Consider the following 20,950-nt stretch of genomic DNA (forward strand, 5'->3'; position numbering starts at 1 on the left):
AAAAAGAAAAAACGACGGAGTCCCCTATATGTGTAGCGTCTATAATCGGATTACTGTTATAGTCGGCTTTCGATCATTGAAAAGAAACCATCTACTCGCTTTTACGGCATTGGCCCTACTAGTGAAAGGAATAGAAATCAAGTTTTTAGCATTATAAAATTTTAAATTAGAAACTTGTACGCGATACACTTCCTGCGTCTTATCCACTCTCATTTAATTAAACAAAATGTAACTAGAAAACTAATTTCTGTTTGTACCACGTTCAAAAACGTCTAATCAAACGGAGAGAAAATTATGTAACGCACAATAAATAAATATCTGAGCAAGTTTGTAATTTAAATTCTTAATAAGACGAAGTTATTTTCTTTTCCGGTAATCAATAGGCGTCCTCGTTCACAGAACGAGAATGACATGTAATTTCTTCCTTGGAGAAGAAAGGTTTGGGAAAGAGGTAGGATCGTAATTTTTCTTACGCGTACCCCATTACAGTCTTCAATTTACACTGCAGAAAAAATTTCCGTGCTGCAATGAAATTATCCCTCTTGAAAATTCTAAAAAGAAAAAAAAGAGAAAAAAGAAACTAGTATGCATGACGCGGTGAAAGAAAAGCGCGCGACCTCGGACAACGGGAAAAGAGAACGATACGCGTCGCGATGCAACGACGGGTGAAAAACACGTGTACTCATCCACGGCAATTTCAAGAAACGCTCGAGACACATCGCGGAACATACATGTCGTACGTTAAGCGGTGATATTAATTTCGCGGTCACCGAGTCCGTTTTTCTTTCGCGGCGAGTCCGGTCTTCTTTGTCCCGCGGAGATCTCAAGTTACATTTTATAATTGTGGCGCGATTCCAAAGTTACTTCGAGAGATAACAGCGGTTTCCCACCCTTCGCGCGGCTGCGGTTCACGTAAAGCGCAGGACATTTTAAACGCCGTGATGTGCGAAACTTGCTCGCGATTATTTTAAAATTACGTAGCGGACGCAAACTTTATGATATTGCACTTGGTACTTTGAAGGATACTTAGCAATATATTGCACGAGCCGTACGATTAAAAATTATTATTGTAAATTGAGTCAAAAAAAAGAGAAAAAAAATAAAGCTTTTGTATCACCAATAAGGAATGAATATTAAAATCGCGGTGTACAAAATATATTAAATTAATGTTTAAAATAACATTAAATTTAATTATATGCAATTGATATTATTTATAACGAAATATAAAATATAATATTTAATAATGTAAAAATGTACTCTTCGAATAATGATATTTAGTAGTAATATTATTCACAATTATTGAAACGTTTTATATTAATAAGGTTAATTTAATTAGATTCCTTTAGTTAATTTGTTTCCCATTAATTTATCATACTTGATTAACTCTATCGACGATGCATTTAACTATATTCGAGTTCTCAAATATACATTGAATCAAATATGTATATGAAATAGACAATAATTATCAATTGTGAATGTTAAACATATATTGCCGAACCGCTAAATTTATCATTAAAAAGTTATGCATCTCATAGAGTTTTATTATTTATTCGTGAAGTCTTTACAAGTAACCGTGCAAAAAAAAGTCGTGATCTCGGCGTTTGCCTTAGGATAAATCTGTCGCAAGGGCTTATCAGTAAAGCTAGGCAGATAATACTGGCCACGCCGCGCTGCAGTTTCCGAGATACTAATTAAAGGAAAATTACTTGTCGGGCTAGACGAATTCATACTCGTTGATATTCATACAGCTCATTTTCGGGTTTATTGTTTCCGGCGAACGGTCTCCCATGGGCAATGGGAGCGTAATACTTTTATCACCTAAAGTTCACAGGCTCGAATGATCGCGTGCAACGTTAAACGCGGTATAAAGCAGAGCCGTGAATATAAACCAAGCCAGTCTACACGGCTTTAAACTCGTGTCCTCGGTACGGATTATGGAGAACGCTCGCCTGTTTGCGAGGGCTAAAGAAAATGCTTCTTTCGACGCTTAAGCGGAATATAAATTGACAGAAAAATGGGATGTAAAACGCGGCGTGGACAGGAAAGATGGAAAGATGAGTAAACCGGGGTAGGAAAAAGAAAAGAGATAGAAAAAAAAAAATGATAAGCGAGACATCGATAGCAGCGATTTTGTGTCGTGGACGCGAACGAGCCTGAATTTAACGGTATGGTTTATCTGAATTTTATGCGTTGCGCCAGCGGTGAAAATATAAAACTGTCGAGGGCATAAACGCGCCGAAAAATGCATTATCGCGTTAGATACCAATCGGTGCTGACGAGTCGCGCTTTCATTCTTCACGGACGGTGGGAAGGATGCCGCCGGATACTGTCGTTACGTCGCGAGCGAAACGCTATCTGGGAGGTGGCAGCTATCGGAAAGACGCGATAAGCGTGATAATTATACCCGCGCTTGATAATGGAATAACAGTGCGCCTGCTTTTACGGTAAATAACGCGAATGGCTTCGGCGCGGCAAGCTGTCCCCGTACTCGAGCCGTAATTGTAATTTGCATTGTTTAAAAGCAGATAAATAGCGGCCGTTACTGTATCGATCGGGCATTATTCAGAGTGCCGAAAGTATCGCGTACGTTTACAGCCTCCTCCATATGTTCGCGCCAACATATTTGCGGACGTGATATCCATTACGATCAAAATTGCTGTCCCGCTAAGTATTGACGAGACCGGCGTGTTGCGAAAGCCAGCGTACAATTTTAGAACGGGCAGTCTATATTAAACTTAATTAAATATTAGTTTTGGAATAGCCACTGTTTATCGTGCGATTGTATACCGTTATCGTAAACGTGTCGATAAATTTCTCGATATTTAATTATCAATATATTAATTAAATATTCGATTTCTCGCGCGTATTAAATTGAAAAATTTATTTACCGCGAGGCAGATCCGAGCTGTTTCGAAACAAGGCTCTCTTTTTCCCGCTGATCGCGGCCGTAAATCACGCGATAAGGATCGCGTAGCTAACAATTGCAGTATGCATCGGATTATATTAATGATTGACAATTGACAAAACAATGTTGGATAATGCAGCGTGTTTATTAATTAATATCAACTCGGATACCAAAAATATCGGACGGGTTACTTTAAAACTGACAGTATCGGCCTAATTACAATTTTGCCGACGCTTTTCGAGATGCGGGTCACAGCTCACGTGCGTCGCGACACGTTTATTTGAACCTCGCATAGACTAGACGCTCCGGGATGTTGGCGGACAACAGTTGCACGTATTCAATATTTTTATTCAGCGCAAAGCACATTCGTCCCTAGGCCCGTGAACGCTAAATGGTATTTGAGGAGCGTATGTACAGAGCAATGATAGTTTTGCAACCGGAGGGGGCGGGAGGAGGGGGTCAATATGGGACAAATATCGACAGTTGTAATCTATGCCGCGATACGAATTGATGCAGATATTACTTGACGCTTGAGCTGGCGTGAGCGCGCGCACAAATATCGATATCGATCACCCTCTCGTCTGCAATCATTAATTAGTCCCAAAGTTGATAAAACCGGTACAGTCCTCTGTAATATTGACGCCAAAGATTATCCCCGCTCGTTTGCATTTCTGCCAGTAATCGGCGCGGTATTGTAGGAAAATATCTAAAACGGTCAGCCCGGCCCCGTCATCGGGGTCAGTATTAACGTCGGAATTTTACGCAAACAATATTCATTGTGTCGCCGGAACAATGCGGCATTATAAAGTCGCGCGTGAGTCTGAATGAGCATACCGTTCCAGAGACGGATGTGGACCATCGTCGCGAATGCAAATAAGGACAGTTTCGTCATTGTCGCGTCAGATAATCTCGACTGACATCTGACATGTTATTAATATTCAGCCAGGCATTTGTGAAATGTCATATGTCACGATAGTTTAAGAAATTTTCTTACTTTCTATATATATACACATATATAAAACGTTTATACAATTGAATTGTAATATATTGAAAATTTGACAAGCGTGCACTCGAGTAATTCAATGTACATAATAGATATTACAGAACGCGCGTTATTTACTTTTGTTTCTCTTTTTTTTTTTACGTAAAAGAAAACAGTTTTACATTTAATAATTTTTAACAATGAGCTACGATAACAGAATTTTCGGGATTAGGTCGTATGCGTTTTTCTATCGCGTTATCGCTGCGTAGCGCACAGTATTGTGGCTCGCGCTCCCGGCGTTCGCATCGGGCATGATGCCCGACTCGCCGTCCACGCGGCAGTTGTTTGAGGTAGGTTAGCTGACGCGCTGGTGACCCACTTTATTCCTAGCCTTACGCCTTTGCCAGCGACCGAGTAGCGGACCGTGTGCCGCGTGCGCGTATGCGTGTGCTTGTCTCGCGCGCGCGATGCGAACGAAGGTTATTGCCCTGCTCAGCTGGTCGAGCACGACGCAACGTACGACAATCGCGGGACTTACGGCAATCTCGGTAGCGTAAGCGGCTCGCGCGCGCGGCGTTCGATCATCATCTCGCGTAAAATATGTAACATTTAGTAAAAATATATAATAAAAATTTAATAATAAAAAAAATAAAATAAAAATTAATACTCTCGCGGCACGAAGTGAGCCAAGCGAGAAAACGAATTAGCAACGCGGAAAAGCGACAGCAGTAAATTTAATTCGATCTAATGCGGTTATCTGTTAGATACATTAAAATATTAATTTAGAATTAATTAAAATATTAATAGCAAATTTGATTACGTATATAATCATATTTCAAACTCTTCGTATCTTACATACATTTCTTCCCAATATGCTATTCTATCTAATGTTACTTCATCCTAGTCGGAAGGATGAGACTCGATATCTTATTCGATGTAATTTACGGATGCTCTGTAACCTACCTCAAACAAGAGAACTAGAGAGTCAGAGGCAAAGAGAGAGAGAGAGAGAGACTTTATAATGAAATCACGTTTAATGAACATCAATGACCGAACATCAAGGTGTCGATAGCATCGTTGAAGAGCTCTGTCGTCGAATTTCGAGTGTGCGGCTTAAGATCTCTCGAGGGCGAAGTTCTGAACTATACAAAGGATTTCTCCCATCCACCTAGGGATATATCCATCCTAAATGGGCTTTCCTGCCGACTGGTCCTTCCTTATCGCAGACAATTGATAATAGGCCCGTTCTCGCTACCACTATTCGAACCTTCGAGCATCTCCGAATGCGAATCCAACGAAATCCTCGAAATTTATCGTCCCTTTTAACTGTTCGGGCCATTCTGGTGTACGAGAGTTAGGCGATATGCCATCGTGGACGGTAGTAAAGTCTGTTGAAAACGAACTTCTGCAGTTTTTGGTTAATAATATTTCCTAAAGCGTTGCAGCTTCGTACGCAATTAAATTTTCATAGGTATCATAAATATCAATTAATTGTTCTTTTACAGTTAATCAAAAAATTTTCTTTATTATTTAATACTCATGGTATCACATTAAAAAAAATTATTTTTTACATTTTTATTTAATGACATAGTTAGAAATGTGTAACTGAAAGCAAAATGTAATGTTAACAGAGTTTTATACAACATGGATTGGTTTCTCAGCTGCTTTAAATCCAACTTTAGCAATTTACGATTTTGCATTTTCTGTAGAAGAACTGTAGGATTTTTTTTTGTGTAATCCGATAATGTTGCCTTCGAGAATAGTTTAAGACTTTCACCCTAACGTCCCGACTAAGTTCGATTTCCAAACTTTGAAGTATTTCCCCTTTCCTTCCCTTTATTCGAACAATACCATGATACTCGCTCTATAAGTGATTCCCGTTTCCTCTTTTATACGAAATAAACTGGCCACTAAATTTAAATGAAACCCATCCTGCTATCGACTCAATCGATCGCCAGCATTGGTAAGACTACGATTGTACCTTTCTTTGCCAATAATTTCATTCTGCAAAACTTGATTATTACACATTTGAAAAAGTATTTTGGATTTTAATTTATAATGCACGATCAATACTCATAAATGTCAATATTTTATTTTTATAAAAAGATTTGAAATTTTATTTAACACGACGAGAAGTTTCATAAAATTTAAGAAATCCAGTTTTTTAATATGATCTCTGAATTATTTCATTATTAACTCATCTATAATTTATATATTTGTATAATTTAATATTATTGAATGAAACATTAGCCACGCCTCGATTATGTATTACGCTGTTTCAATTTTAATTTCTTAGTAGAATTGCTACGACGTCTTTATTAACGTGTTTTCCCGCAATATTCTCTTTTGTCGAGCTTATTTTTTTTTTTTATTTTCGTCTGCTCGCAGAATTCTTATCCCTTTCCGTCTTTTCTCGCAGCGTCTTTGTTTGCCATCTTCTTTACATAATTCTTTCTTTTTTTCTTTACTAAAATTTAATTTTCTTTCGCTCTGTGTTCTTATTTGCCTGTGTTTACAATATCTCGCAATTGAAAAACATCAGGGAATCTTCTTCCTCATTAATCAGAATTTGCGTTCCTAACTCGAATACTTAGTAAAGTTCTATCTGTCGAAGCATTTCTGCAGACATATATTAAGATACGCTTTTTGTTTACGATGAAACAAATATCGTTATGCCGGCATTTCGTCATCCAGCTTTATTGTCTTAAAGCACGAGAGAAAGGGATAGTTCATTAGGGACTGGTATATGTTTGTCATTCAGTCTCTGCACTGTACGCATAGCGCCGCGGTATTTGCACACATATAATTATTCAGATTCGACGTAATGGAATTTGCAACCGGGACCGAAATTACTTTGCAGACATACAATTTTACTCGGTGATATTTGCGCGTTAAATTCATAAAGTTGAAATGCAAATTAAATCCTAAAAATCATCAACATAATAGGAGTGTTAGGAATGTTTAAACTGACTGGCTCCCGATTTAACATCGCGCTCATTTGAGCTACAAGAGCATCTCTATTAAATTAAATCACATGCAAAATGCGGCATGCGGGAGGTGTAAATCAACAGAGTGCGTTGCTATTGGCGCGTAATGTACTCATCCGGGACGTAACGCATATTGCACTTTACGTGTTAGCCATAAGTTACCTCTCGATATACGTATACAATTTTTCCGCGTCGGGGACACGGCTTTCTAGAAAAGAGATTCCACCTTGGAACAAGTTTCGCCGAGTTCTTTTTGAAAGGGTGCCGAGTATAATAAATTTACCGGGCGAGTTATTTAGAGCGATCGATGTAGAAAGTGCCGACGTGCTAGTTCCCTACGACGCGGAAGATATGTCTTGCTGCTCTTTCGCCTGTACGCTTTGAAAAATGGAAGTCTTCGCGGCGATTGTCACCGTTTGCTCTCCGGGTAAGCGTTTTCATTCTGATGTTAGCAGATTGTTCTTTTATGTAAAATGCACGCTGCGTTTCGCGAGTTTACGTAGAACTCGGGATACAACATGTATTAGCGAAGTAAAAAATATATCACGAGCGTTGCAAACTTTATAATTTTAAGATTATGTCATTTGTGCTTGAAATATTTACGAACGACGTAAATTACGCATACATTAAATAGGAACCTGTTATATATTAATATTTCGCACCGTCCGCACAGTGGACTAGATACTCGATATTTATTTATGATACGGATTTGCCAATAGAAATTGATAGATAATAATTAAATTTTTGTTTTAATTATGAAGTAGGGAAAATTAATTATCCACCTCTCTTACTATAAAATTATTATGTCGTATAATTTACATTTACACATTACTACACATAAAAATAGATTAGTATGCACACCCCAAGTAAATAATTTTCGATGCTTTTGTTGATAATGTATATGTAATAATATCAAAACCAATATCGGACAATAACGTAAATTTGCTTAATTATGGACGTTGCATTGTCGGTTAAAGTATTTTAAACATTATACACCACACTGATTAAATCATATGAATAGACGTTTGTAAACTTTATAAATGCGTGTTTATAAATGTGGCGATCGTTAATTACATTTTCAAATTACACGCTTTCGTTAGGCGGCACGCTATCCGGTTAATTAAGTGATTTGCGCTTTGCGTCGGCCTGATCAGCGCCGCGTAATAATACCGAAAGAGGACCGGCATTAATTCGCTTACGTAAGGTCGGCCGCATCTGCACGTAGTCGCTAGAAGCTGAAGATCTTCTAAAGCTCGGGGTCGTTACGTCGGAGACCGAACGGGCCGCGCATTATCGTATAAAGTACGAGGAAGCCAATTGTGTTCACCGAGATTCCCTCTCTATAATTAAAACGCATTTGTATCGCAGCGCAGCTCTCTCAAACTGTTACTTGGTGTTGCGGCAACAATTTTAAACAATTATTTTAATACTTTGCTTCACTTTCGAAACGCTTCGTCGCTCCGAAACTTACCGTAATAATCATATTTGCGGTAGATATAGATAAATCACCGTTTACGTTTCGCATTGAATTAACACGCGCAGTTAATAAATCATTTCCACGGGTCCGTCCACCGTGTTAACGAACGGATACGCGCTAACGACGGCGTTTTGTGTTCCGGCGAGCTGTGAACGGCGCACACGTCCGGCCACCCTATATTTCTCCCCCTCGAGTTAAATGCAAACAAACCGGGCCCCATTTTTTTAACGGAGAAATAACTCACCTTTCGTTCTGGCCGTGTCTCTCGCGTTGCTCGATGACGTCGATTAATCGCGCAGCCTTGTCGCGCGCACGTGCTTCCGACTAATGCAGCAAACGCTGCAAACAAAAATCGCCGCTTCTACTCCGCTACCATTAGCGATTCGTCGCGCCGTTTTATTATCGAGGGCGCAGTAATGGCGCCTATTTATCCCCTCGGAAGCACCCTTGTCCCCAGCAAAAAAGTGGGCTTTATTCAATATTCCGCGCCTCGCACATTTTAAAATCCAATCGGGCCGTTAGGCGCTTGTTTATGAAAATTTAACGGAGCCACGCGTCAGCGCGATAAACGCGAGCGCAGTCTCGTCGCGACAGAAAGTACGCCGCGTTTCTCTCGAGAGACGAATTTTTCGAAGCCAATCTTTGCCACGGGTATCGAGAGCACGCCGGTGCCGCTTGTTCGCGCGAACAGAAATCTCCCGATTCCACCGGCACGAACGCCGGGGGATCGTAAGCTTCTCGGGATTCTTCTTGAATTTCGTGCAACGCCGGTACGGCAGATAGATTTTAATGGGCTTGGTACGCCGGACACGTAGTCACTTTGCGCCGGTGGTACCCCGAGCGGGATGGCGCGTGTAACACATCCACCCTCGGACACCCCGGGGGTGTACCGCGTGTGATGTACAGGCGCGCACGTATACAAACACTTAGCCGAACCACTTGGCCGAACACGCTGGCGCCGGCCAGCGAACACCATGATCAATCTACGGCCATTACGGAGCCGGGTGAGAATAACGTCGCGTAATCCCGTCGTCTCGACATTTCGAGAAACGTTGATAAAGTTTTCGTTTGAGATTTTGCGTCCGGCGCTCGTTCCAGATTCTTTCTTTTTTTTTTTTTTTTCTTATAACGTTAGACGACGAGGATGTAAAATAAAAATAAAGCAGGACCGATTACTCTTTCGCGGAGGAGCGCGAATTGTTGCGGGGCAAACTGCTCGCTTGAACGCGCGCAAATGTATGAACGCCATGAACGTCGGGATGATTTACAACGTCCGGGGTCCTCCGGCGGAAACAACGCGGCAAATCTTTCTGCATTCGTTGCTCTCTTGCAGGATTAATCTTGAGTTCAATCTTTCTCCTTCATCTCGTTGCTCATGTCCTCTCTTTACGAGTTAATTTCGTTCGATGAGACACTTTTCACAAGGACGACGCAAATTTTTTTAATTATCTTTTGGCTTAATTAGGAATAAATTAAATTTCGACGCATCGATTTAAATATGAATAGAGGAAAAAAATTTTTATTTTTACAGTAATGTGCTAATCGGTTTTGATAATTTAAAATTTATTTACTTTAGTGAAAATTAAATTAATATTCTCTTCTTTGATTTGCGATAATTAAATTCATTGCCAAAGTTGCTGGTTGCAATAAAGATACACATGCATGTGCGCGTTTGTTAATTAGATGTGTAAAGTAAATATTTATATAAAGTTAATTATTTCGTATATTCTATCGATATTTATTCCAAATTTATTACTGTAATTACGAATTTGACTGTTCCCATCCGAAATTAATTTCGCGTCGCTCAAATCGTTCATCGGCCGGCCCGCTCTCGCGGATAAACAACAATCGAATAAACTTGCACGCGGCTGAGATTTTCGTTTTTCAAACTGAACCCACCCGCTTGTACGAAAGTGTCAATATTTGTTTACGTTGTTATGGCTGATCAAACTTGCGCACATTGCTGCTTCGTAATTTCCAACGAGAAGAGACGGAAATCCAAGCTGCGATCCCGAGCGCCATAGTTATTCCCACGTGCGTGCAATTGAATTTCGTAAATTAATTGCATAATGACGCTTGCGATTCATTATCAATCTATCCGCCTCGGTGCAAATTAAGGCAATTGGCGATTGCGCCTAGTTACGATGCATTTGTTAGCATTGCTGCGTATGGCTTGTGAATCCAGACAATACGGCGGTTAAAACAGGAACCAACGTGCCGTGTAACATTTTCGTGTTTGAACTCTTCCACTATTTCGACAGCCTATCATATTGTACGTGTACTTCGTAGATAATATCCGCGTACGTGAGTATTACGCGGATAACGCATTACCAAAGTTTGTTTTAAAATTATGCTTGGCCGTACCGTGATGTTACGTTTAATGGAAGGGATACGCGAAAATAATGCTTTAGAATTGTATTATGCAATTCCGTCAAAAGACATTCATACATTTTTTATAAAATTTATTCAACATTTTGATTTTTATTTATGCCACAATTGCATAAATTGTATCTTAATCATCTTGCAAACACTTTAAAAAATATACGAAACGTTGTTTCGCAACAGAGTATCTGTAGTTTGACTAGTGTTCGTAAAATTATTTTGAAAGCAACGTTATTAAATTATGACTACAAATTGAAACAATTTCTTATTAAAACCGTGCATCCAAAATTAAAATTTTATTGAATAACCATTGCAATGCAAATTTATATTGATTTAATTATTTTTATCAACAGTAAACTTAGAAATTTGTAGTCAGGATAGCGGGTCATCATGTACAAGCATCCAACTGTATGCAAAATTTAGAGAAATTCTGCAATCTAGTAGAAAATGCAAAAGTGAAGGAAACTTAAAGCGATTTATGTAAAAATAATACTCTTTGGGAATACCTACCATTAAAAACGACGGTTCTACAATTATTCAATATTCTTATTACGTTTTCTGAAATAACGTTTAATACTTTATGTTATAATAACAGTAAAAAATTCTACACATATACAAAATAATAAATGACAGAATATATTTCATTTCCCGTAGGAAAAATGCGAGAGAAGTGAACCAAGTTTGGTGTCTGATCAATACGCGATGTATTCCCTTGCTAAAAATATGTTTCATAATTTTTTTTTCAAAGCTAGAAAAGTACGATATTTTATTTTCGAATGAATCATTCCGTATTGAAAACGTTTTATCGCGACATAAACCTTATTTTAATCTTCAATCGGAACGACACCTTTTTGCGTAAGCTTATTTTCCTTTTCTTAGTTTCATTAACCTTCTTCATCGTAAGAAATATTCGTCTTTACGATAAAACTCATAATGATACACGAAGTTGTTTATGAGGCCGTGAAATAGATAGACATCCCGAGTCAAAGTTTCGTATCATCAACCAGCCTGCTTTCCGTAAGGCAAGATTTACGTTAACTCTCGACAGTCTGAAAAACTTTACGAGTTTAAGTACTTTTCGTATCAGATGTCTCTGAGGTACGAGAAACCGGAAAATACGCATGGCAAGGTGGGATTGCATAAGGGAGATCGCGTAGTGAATTTTTACCTCTGGGGAATCACCGGGATTACCGAAAATATTATCAAGGATTTTAATAATCAAATTATATGAAGAAACTTGCGAGCGCCCTGCAAAATGTAGATTTTTAGCAGATTTCAATGAGTCAACTGTCTCAAATTAGTTTATTTGCAATTAACTCGCGATTATATTAAAAAGTCTAAATAATGAACGCCGATTTAATTATTTTAATCTTTAAATTGAATTTTATTTTTGCGCGACGTTTTATTAAATCATATAAATTTTACTAATCGCCAACGAAAACTTTCAGCCAAGTAGTTGAAAATTTTGCATCATTAAATTAATCGATCGCAGAGATAGCATCCCGATTAAAGAATTTGAGCCCAGCGAATAACAAAATATATATTAGTTCGGAATCTTTTAATTACTAGAAAATAAAATGAATCCTGATAACGCAATATCGAGCTGAAGTCGATATCTCGGCGCTAGTCCGAGTCTCTCCAAGTAATTAGCTTGGCGCCGCCGGTAAGAAAACTTGCGAAAATAGTCTAGACTAAATTTCCTGCTTTATAATCAATACCGCACAAATAGCCGAGGGACTTTTCGACTTACTCCATATTTCCTTCCTATCTAGACTATCGCAATTATGGCACATTTTATCAGTAACGATAAGCATTTGAACTTGTTACAATTTTGACTATAATTTTCCTAGTTTCGGATGCTCCGAGAGATATAATTATTCTCTTATTATAAGTTTGCGCATTGTGCATCATTATTGACATTTCTCTATCCGTGTTCCTTTATCGAAATTATTATAAAATTAATAAAAAAAAAATTTTTTTATTCTTTTATTTTAATTTCACAAACAAAAACGTAATAGTTTAGTGAAATAATATTGCATGTAACAGCATATACATAGAAACTTGTTCATCAAACTCGTCGCGTTAAACTTCAGGTAATTATCCAAGGAAAACGGGAATATCCTTGTTAATCTCTTAGAAGGGTAGAGCGATATTTTTAGCAACCGCCAAGGAGACGCCTTCGTAATTTTCTCATTAATTGGCGGATTTGGTGGAGATTGAGATTGTGGGCGAAGAAGCGTAATAAATGAATTAGTCTATAGTGATATAGCTATCTTATCAATTTTAACGCGTTGCAATATATCAGCATTAGAAAATTGCTATTATTAAAAATTTTATATTTAAAATATATTTTATTTATTACATATTTTTTTAATTTAAATAATTGTAAAATGTTATTTAACTATATTAGACGATATTGCAAGTAAATGGTCTCTTTTTCAATTTCGATCTATTTTTTCTCGATTTAATTCAATAGACGGTCTATACAGCGAAAGGATTAACGTTTAAAAAAGTTTTACGTTTATGAATATGAATAACGTTTTCTTTTTTTTCAAATTTTTATTTAGTTAGAATTGTATGTTACATTCGAAGCTGCATTTTGATTTTACACTATGAGAAATATTAGTTTCGGATTAAAACCTATATATTCAAATTAACGCAACTATTGTTTTGCTTATATAGGTGTATAATAATTTCAATTTGAAACAAAATTCTTTTTTTCCGCGTAGAAATGTAGAGAAAAAGATATGCTTTTTGTCGATAGCATCATTTTTCCCGCTTATACGTGAACGACGTGTTCACCGGATGATGGATCGAACAAAATGGATTCGTGACGTTTCCCGGGTAATAGGGATGGCACAAGTGTATTTTTCTTGTGATATGTCAAGAGCTTTATTTCGTATTTAGTTATAAATTTTGATAAAATGCCGACATAGTGTAACATTTAATTCAGAGCATCAGATATTACACATTTATTATTATATTACACATAACATATTATATTACACATAACTTAAAACTATAAAATATTAATATATGAAATTTAAGTAATAAAAACTAAATCGCGGTACTAGCAATTACTCTTTGTTTTTATATTTATTTATATGATTTTTTTACAAATCTTATTTTTGTTCGTTTATATTGGGCAAGAATAAGATGCTGCGTAAAAAAGTAGAGAAATATAATGCGGAAGCACAATTTACAGTTAATCTTGCAAACGGCGATCAGATTGGTACCAAAAAAATAGAACTCGCGTTTTGTCGCATCTCGGGCGGGATATGTACTTTGTACCTTTTATCATGGCGAGTACAAAATTTCACACGGAAAGTTGTAGGAACATAAAGAGGATCTCCCGGTCGTGTAGGGAGAAAAAAAAAAAAAGATGCAGAAATGATTCCAAATTGTAGAGGGAACTCTCACCCACCGTGGTAGAATTATGTCACTGTTATTCGTGGCATACGTAAGCCGACTGCATACACGTGAGGAAAATAAAAAGTTTGCGGGACAGCATGTTTAAAGCATGTGTCGGGCAGTTATATACGTGAAACGCTTACTAACGAACCGTCGGTATAAAATCTACAAAATTTCTGGACTGGCCGCATGGCCAGAAAATTTGCGACTTTAATTTCGCGAAGCTACAGATAGCCTACCATTACGGGGAAAAAAAATTCGGTTAATGGTTCATCATTAACTTACGTAGGTACTACTAATTACGACGATTATTCGCGCTTCGAGTCTTAAATTCTTTTACACGTGTGTTAATTAAAATTGTTTGTAGGCGAGTATTGTCAGGTTACTCGTGCCGATTTCCTCTGACAGCTTGGAAATAATTTTCCAATTGAGCTGCGTGGTAATTTAGAAGAGAACTTGAAAGAGTTTTATAAAACGAGATCTAAAATTTCTCGATAAACGCAGTTCGAGGTTGAGTGAGCTCTCCCGAGCCAAACGAATTTTCCAGACCGAGAAACGAAAAAGTTTCCGTTAAAATACTCTTAATACGGTTCACTTTTTATCCTAAGCTTTTTTCAAGAATGTGCGGCGGGTGTATTTTGCCGGAAGTATCGATTTTTTAAGACCGCGCGCATTTCGTTTTTAATAGTAAAGATTTTTATGAGACACGCGTTGTTTTAATGAGCATTTTATATTTTGCCTCAAGCCCTTTATTGGCATCTTTATGAGACTATCAAAATTATTATTATATTTTTTTAATACTTTAGATAATTAATTTTATATAAAAGTGTAACTTACGTCTGTTGAGAAAACTAAAACTGCCAGAAAAGCCAGTGGCATTAGACGATAGACCCTGAGTGTGAAACTCCAGAATGAGCGTCGATCTTGAGCTGTAAAGGGTTTGTGGGATGTCGCGCAATTCTCCGCAGAGCACACCGGACCAAGGGGTGTACTCAGAAATCCCTTTGCTCTCGAGATGTAAAAATAGTTTTAAGAAATCTCCTCTCGTACAGCTGAAACCAAATTTTACATTTTCTGTAACTGCAATATTTAAACAGTAAAAAAAAAAATTATTTATAATCGTATCATAGAAAAGGAGAATGAGGAAATAAAATTAGCAATTGAAAGTTTCACGATGTATTTGCGGTAAACTTATAAATTTTATAACGCATTCAAAATATCTTCATAATTCGTAATATGCCTCGAGTAACTAATTGACTAATTACACTCGGTGTTGAAGTGGAACAGGTGTTCGCAAGTCCCACTGTACACAGATTACTACAGTTCACGTGCTTAGAGACCGTCTGTGATCCCGTGACTTAAAGCGAATACAATGCTGAAATTAGCGCGGTTTATGGCAAAACTGAGAAGTTTATGCCAGTGATTTGTACTCGCAAAAACAATTTACTGCTTGCGTCACCTCGGAAACTCGGAGTTAGAATCTCGACGACATCAAAGCCGCTTTCGATAGCATGAAATGCCGTTTTTATCAACGGCCGAACGATTAATGTAGAAATTACGATTCTTAAGGCCTTGCAGCGAACGGCACGTTAAGCTCATTACTCGACGCACTAAACCATTATATCGAAATTATTTACAGATGAGCGATGAATTACGTGTTAATTACACCGTGCTACAAGTTGAGTTGAAATTTACCGGGGTCTTAATGATCCCGTTACGCGGCCTATTTATCACGGTCACTTAGACAGCTTCTAATTAATCGGTGGCACTCCCCTTGCGATATTCCGTCTGTCATGACCGAGCTGCCGCGACGCGCGACGAAATAAATTAATTTCTCGCGAGTATTTTCTTTCGGCCTCGCGCACGAGGACGCTCCCCCGGGGGCTCAAGACGCGAAAAATCCGCGAGCGGATAATTTATGCGATTCGTCATCGTTAGTGATGCCCGCGGAAGATGCCTCTGACAAGGCAGCGCTGAGTGAGTAAATGCGAAACCGCGGGTGACCGCGTATCGACCGCGAGGGTTCCTACCACCCCTGGATATTAATTTTGCACCTTAATTTCCCAAACGTATTTCCGTCGGCGCTCAGATCTTACGAGTCCCGTGTACAGTCGTATAAGGCAGTACGTCGCAGTCGACGTTTGTCGTTATTAACTGAAGCAGGGAAGGGACGCGGCCCTTGGCACATCATGAATCCGGTATACGGAGTAATGAGATAGAGATAGTTTCAGCGCCAAAGCGTCGCATCGCTTGGTCCTGACCACTCGACGACAGATATCCAGCGACCGCGTCCGCAGAAGTCCGTGCGAAGAAGGCTATGCGAATAATAATGTAACTGTACGTCTATCTGAGAATAGTTTAATTGAGCGATGGACGCATAGAGATTGAAATGTTGAACAATGTGAGAATACGGCGTATTTATAGCGAGACGTGCAGTAATATCGAACTTCGCAAATCCTTCAGTGAAACGTTATTTCGGTGAAACTTAGTCGCGTAAGCTAAAAATTGAATAAGAGCGAAATTTCGGTTTTCTAATATTAATTGCTCGTCATTTATTCAAGAGGCTCATAAAATAAGTAGCTTCATAAATTATGTCGGAGAAACTGAACAATCCACGACGACGAGTAATTTAGCGAGGGAAAATAGAACAAAAGGAAAAAGCGGGAGCAAAATTCAAGAAGCTAGGAACGCGTTGATGTACCAAAATCGAGAGGTGGCGTCAAGACAATAGACCGTCCAAAGCTCGGCGAATCAAGATTTACGCGAGCTTTCCCCGAGGCTCGTATCGCGCGTTTGAGTATATCATAACGCCGCGCGGGTTTCTCAGACAGAAATACCGACGATTTGTTTGAGAGCTCCGGGAGATCCGCTTGTCAAACGGCACGCTAGGCGAACTTGAAGTCACGCGTAACGATCCGTGACCAAAGGCGAAAAGGTTGTTGCCACTTGAACGTTGCTTCGCGCCGTTCTCTCGACCGTCACGACTTTACCGCGCCGGTTGCACCCGGGCCCGGTTACCGCGATTTATTACGCGGCTCGGAAAACGAACTTCTCACTTTTCGCGGGATACCCGGACGATATTTTCTAAGGTTTCAACGAGAGGACGCGATCGGGTGGGAAATCATGAACGATCATGGCGCGCGATTGGCACTCGACGAAAAAAAAAAAAAAAAAAAAAAACTAAAAAATAAATCGAACCACTGATGAATCTGTCAGACCTTTTGGCTACGTTGGGTGGGCATGAGTTTTATGAGAAAGGAGAGCGACGTGAAATATGGCCGACAGCCGTGCACCTTTCCTGATCGTACGTCAAAAAGTCAAAACGTGGTAAAAATTTTATTATGATCGAAGCCCGGTTAGTACACGACGTGCTCACACGTACAATATTAATGGAGAAAGCTTCCCGTTAATATTAGGATATGCGGCGCGCAGTTACCTTTTTCCCATTCCTTCGTCCATATATCAAAATGTCGAAACTTGGTGGAGTGAAGAAAACACTTTTAGGATTAACGGGTGGGGTCATGATTTTCACATAATTTCGCCAAATATATTAGTCAAATAGACACTTCCACGCGACGGCTTTTTTATATGCATAAATAAATTAATGCCGAATGGCACAAAAGTCGCGAAGAAAGTTCCCAAACTATTTTTCCAGTTACGTGAAAATGCGCTGTATATATCGTCGCGAGCTATCGATCACTACAGGAATTCGAAGCGTGCTTTCGAAATAGAACTTTTAAGTATCGCCACGCGGTGCATTATGTGATTTATTTATACGAATTCTGTAAATACAACGATCTATGTGATCGGCGCGCAAACGATGACGAATATAACTTCGTCGTTGCTCAGGCGGTGTAACTGCAGTTGGCGTTCGATATTGGCAATTGCGCCGAATATAGCAACGATGTCGCGCGTTGAAGGCATAAGGCCGCCGTATGTGTGCAAGTGCGACTGGGAGAGAAAAAATGAATCGGAGAGAGAGAGAAAAAGGACGAAATTTTTATATTTATATCTCGTACGTGTCGCTCTATGTTAAAAACAAAAAAATAAATATGCTAATTCAACATAAAACAATAAGATAATAAATCCAGACCTAACAATTCGCCTTATTTTACGACGAAATGGTCAAAAGTCAACTTAGGGAATAAAAGCACAAAGTCAAAGGTAACTCATGATTGAGGCGAAGATCCTGATTAACGTGCAACGGTTCAAAAAGTTTTCGTGAAGAGTCCGCAAAAGTTGTCAGTGTAACAGAGAACACAGAAGGTTCAACTTCGCAAAGAGTCCTCCCTACGATTGGCTGAACGCCAGACGTCGACGTATCGCGAATATAAAAAATTTTTTTTTTTTTTTTTGATAAAATTAAATAAAATATTTTAGGATTATTCGATTTAAATTAACATAAAAATAATTTAGCAGAAACGAAAAGAATTGCAATAAAATGTTTCTAAATAATAATCAACATATAGAACAATTAAAATATAATAAAATTTATTAATTAATAGTTTATCCGTTATAAATTTATATCCTTTATTTAATTATAAAATACTCGGCGAGTTTACGGGCGTTTGCCTTTATTTTCCTCATTTTGTGAGCGTTTCCTTGAAAATATCTTTTACAAAAATATAGAGAAAAAAATTCTAACATAAAAAAAAATGGTTTTGTTGCGATATCGGTAACTGGACAGATCTAAGGTTAATGCACCATTAGCAGCTGACATTTTGTCGATTTCCGGCACGGTAATATTGACGTCCCAAAGGTTTTCTCGCAAGCGTACAGGTATACCGTGCAGTATAGCAGCCCCGTGGTTCTCCTACGCACCTGTCCAATCACGCCACGTGATTTAATTCGAAATGCATATACTGTAAGCGAGGTTACGTATACATTACATGCAAGAGAGTTACTCCGAATTTAGCCCACGGCTTTATACGTTCATCCTTATACCCGCAACGATAAACTAATCGGTCTCGCAAATACGTATACGTCGTAACTTACCTCTTCAGTTTCCCCGAGCAGCCGACTCGAACTATCAATATATCAGTGCTCCGCCGTTGCGAGAACATTTTGACGTAGCATAAAAAGCGTTCATTCGTGAAGGTTTAATTGAATTTAATCTGCATAATCCGTCCGGTTCTCGTAAAGAAAAATAGACGAAAATAAAATGTTTAAATAACTGTGATCGATTGGCAGCTTCGTATTTTTTTTTCTCTCTCTCTGTTTCTTTCTCTCTTTTTCTTTGCATTCGCGTTATTTATATCATGTCAAAAAGTTCGGAGAGCTTCCACCCATTTTTATAATGAGAGACTAGGCAAACAGCACTATATTACTTGTAACTTTATTCGCGCTCAACGTTCGTCGGATCTTTCGAGGCGTTATTTCCGCGCAATTCCGGCTTGTAATTTCCGCAGGCAACGCCAGGCGCTTACGTGCAAGTACGCCGTGTTTTGCGATGACTTGAGAGGCTCGAGGAAAACCTCACCCTATTACAGTTGCAAGGTTGAGTTTGATACCCTTTTGATGAACGCATATACATAAATGCCTGCTAATGAAATGTAATGTCGGTACTTAATTTCACAGTTTTTACCTCTCAAAAATTGCACAGAACGCGCAAAGTTCCTTTGAAATACTTGGATGCATAATGATTATCGATTGCACTCCATTACTTACGTTAATGAAACCTGTAGAGAGATTAATTCTCTTTCCAAGTCATTTATGTTACACCCGGATGACAAAACGAGAATGATTCTAATTAATAAGGATAATTCTTCAAATATTATCTGTTATTTCTTTTGCGCCCCAGAAAAGAAATATATTTTTCGGTACGTAATATATTTTATTCATCCGAGTATTTTTTTCCACATTTGGATGCTTTTAATTAATAACGCGTAAAATGAGAAGTTGCACACAGTCTTACTTTCGCAAAATTAGATCAGAAGCTAAAAATATTTTGAAATAATTGTTTTCCGCGTCGGTGAAGATAACTCTCATTCTATTACAGTCAGAGTTTCCATTAATAATAAAGAAAGTGCGAGTTGAGAAAAAAGCACATTTTACTTTTACAAATATTCTGCGTATTCGACAGTGGAGCGGGGCGGACAGAGAACACGGTTAGTTCTTGCGTCGTTTCCGCCGGGCCTGCGGCAATTCGGGCCCGAATCAGAAAATGTAGTTGCACTCAAACAGCTTTGCGCCAAATGGCTCGTACCCAGGATGAGTTTGTAAAAGACGTCTGGTTGGTGCTACTTTACCGCCGCGATACGCGCTCCCCATTAAAAGACTACGGGCATTGTGCCTGCATGAGTGTGCGAGAGCAGCACAAATTCTCTCTTTTCTTCGTTTATCCACGTAGTGACGCCTACACGGTAAAAGCATCGAGAACACGTTACGCGCTCTTTAAATCGGACTTGGTGCAAAACTAAACGACGCCGCTAACGACCCATCTTTACATGAAAACACGGCAGAGGTCATAAAATTTTTCTGTCACGCAAGTGTAAAAATATTAATTAACGTAAAAAAACGTAAAACAAAAAATTATGCAGGGTTCCCTAATACGTCACTCGCAATTATAATTTTACGTAACGAAATACGCAGAATTTAGTTGGTCTTATTACTGTAATTAAAATGTAACATTTTTCCGGTATAATAATTTATAAAACGTATATTTGACTCTATGAGAATTCAATTGGCATTCAAAATTCGGAAGATACTAAGCGTTCACTCGACGATAATTTTACTTTCCGACTCTGAATCGTTACCCGCTGATTTCTCTCCCAGTTTAGACTATCGACTTTCTTTCTTCAATAAAG

The 20,950-nt window shown here is 38.5% G+C and overlaps 1 protein-coding gene and 1 long non-coding RNA gene across 6 annotated transcripts in view; one reads left to right on the forward strand and one right to left on the reverse strand.

The window, feature by feature from the left end:
• The window catches only part of Sol1, a 221,682-nt gene that overhangs the window by 135,294 nt on the left and 65,438 nt on the right, over positions 1-20,950 (reverse strand). Inside the window, exon 4 of the mRNA XM_070663475.1 lies at positions 14,982-15,196. Within this exon, the coding sequence (XP_070519576.1) occupies positions 14,982-15,196 (215 nt within the window). The remainder of the gene's footprint in view (positions 1-14,981; positions 15,197-20,950) is intronic.
• LOC139106589 (uncharacterized) overlaps positions 1-20,950 on the forward strand; it is a 90,127-nt gene that overhangs the window by 8,737 nt on the left and 60,440 nt on the right. The gene's annotated exons all lie outside the window — the stretch shown is intronic.

This window comes from Cardiocondyla obscurior, linkage group LG11, assembly GCF_019399895.1.
Source record: "Cardiocondyla obscurior isolate alpha-2009 linkage group LG11, Cobs3.1, whole genome shotgun sequence".
In the NCBI taxonomy this organism is placed as follows: domain Eukaryota; kingdom Metazoa; phylum Arthropoda; class Insecta; order Hymenoptera; family Formicidae; genus Cardiocondyla; species Cardiocondyla obscurior.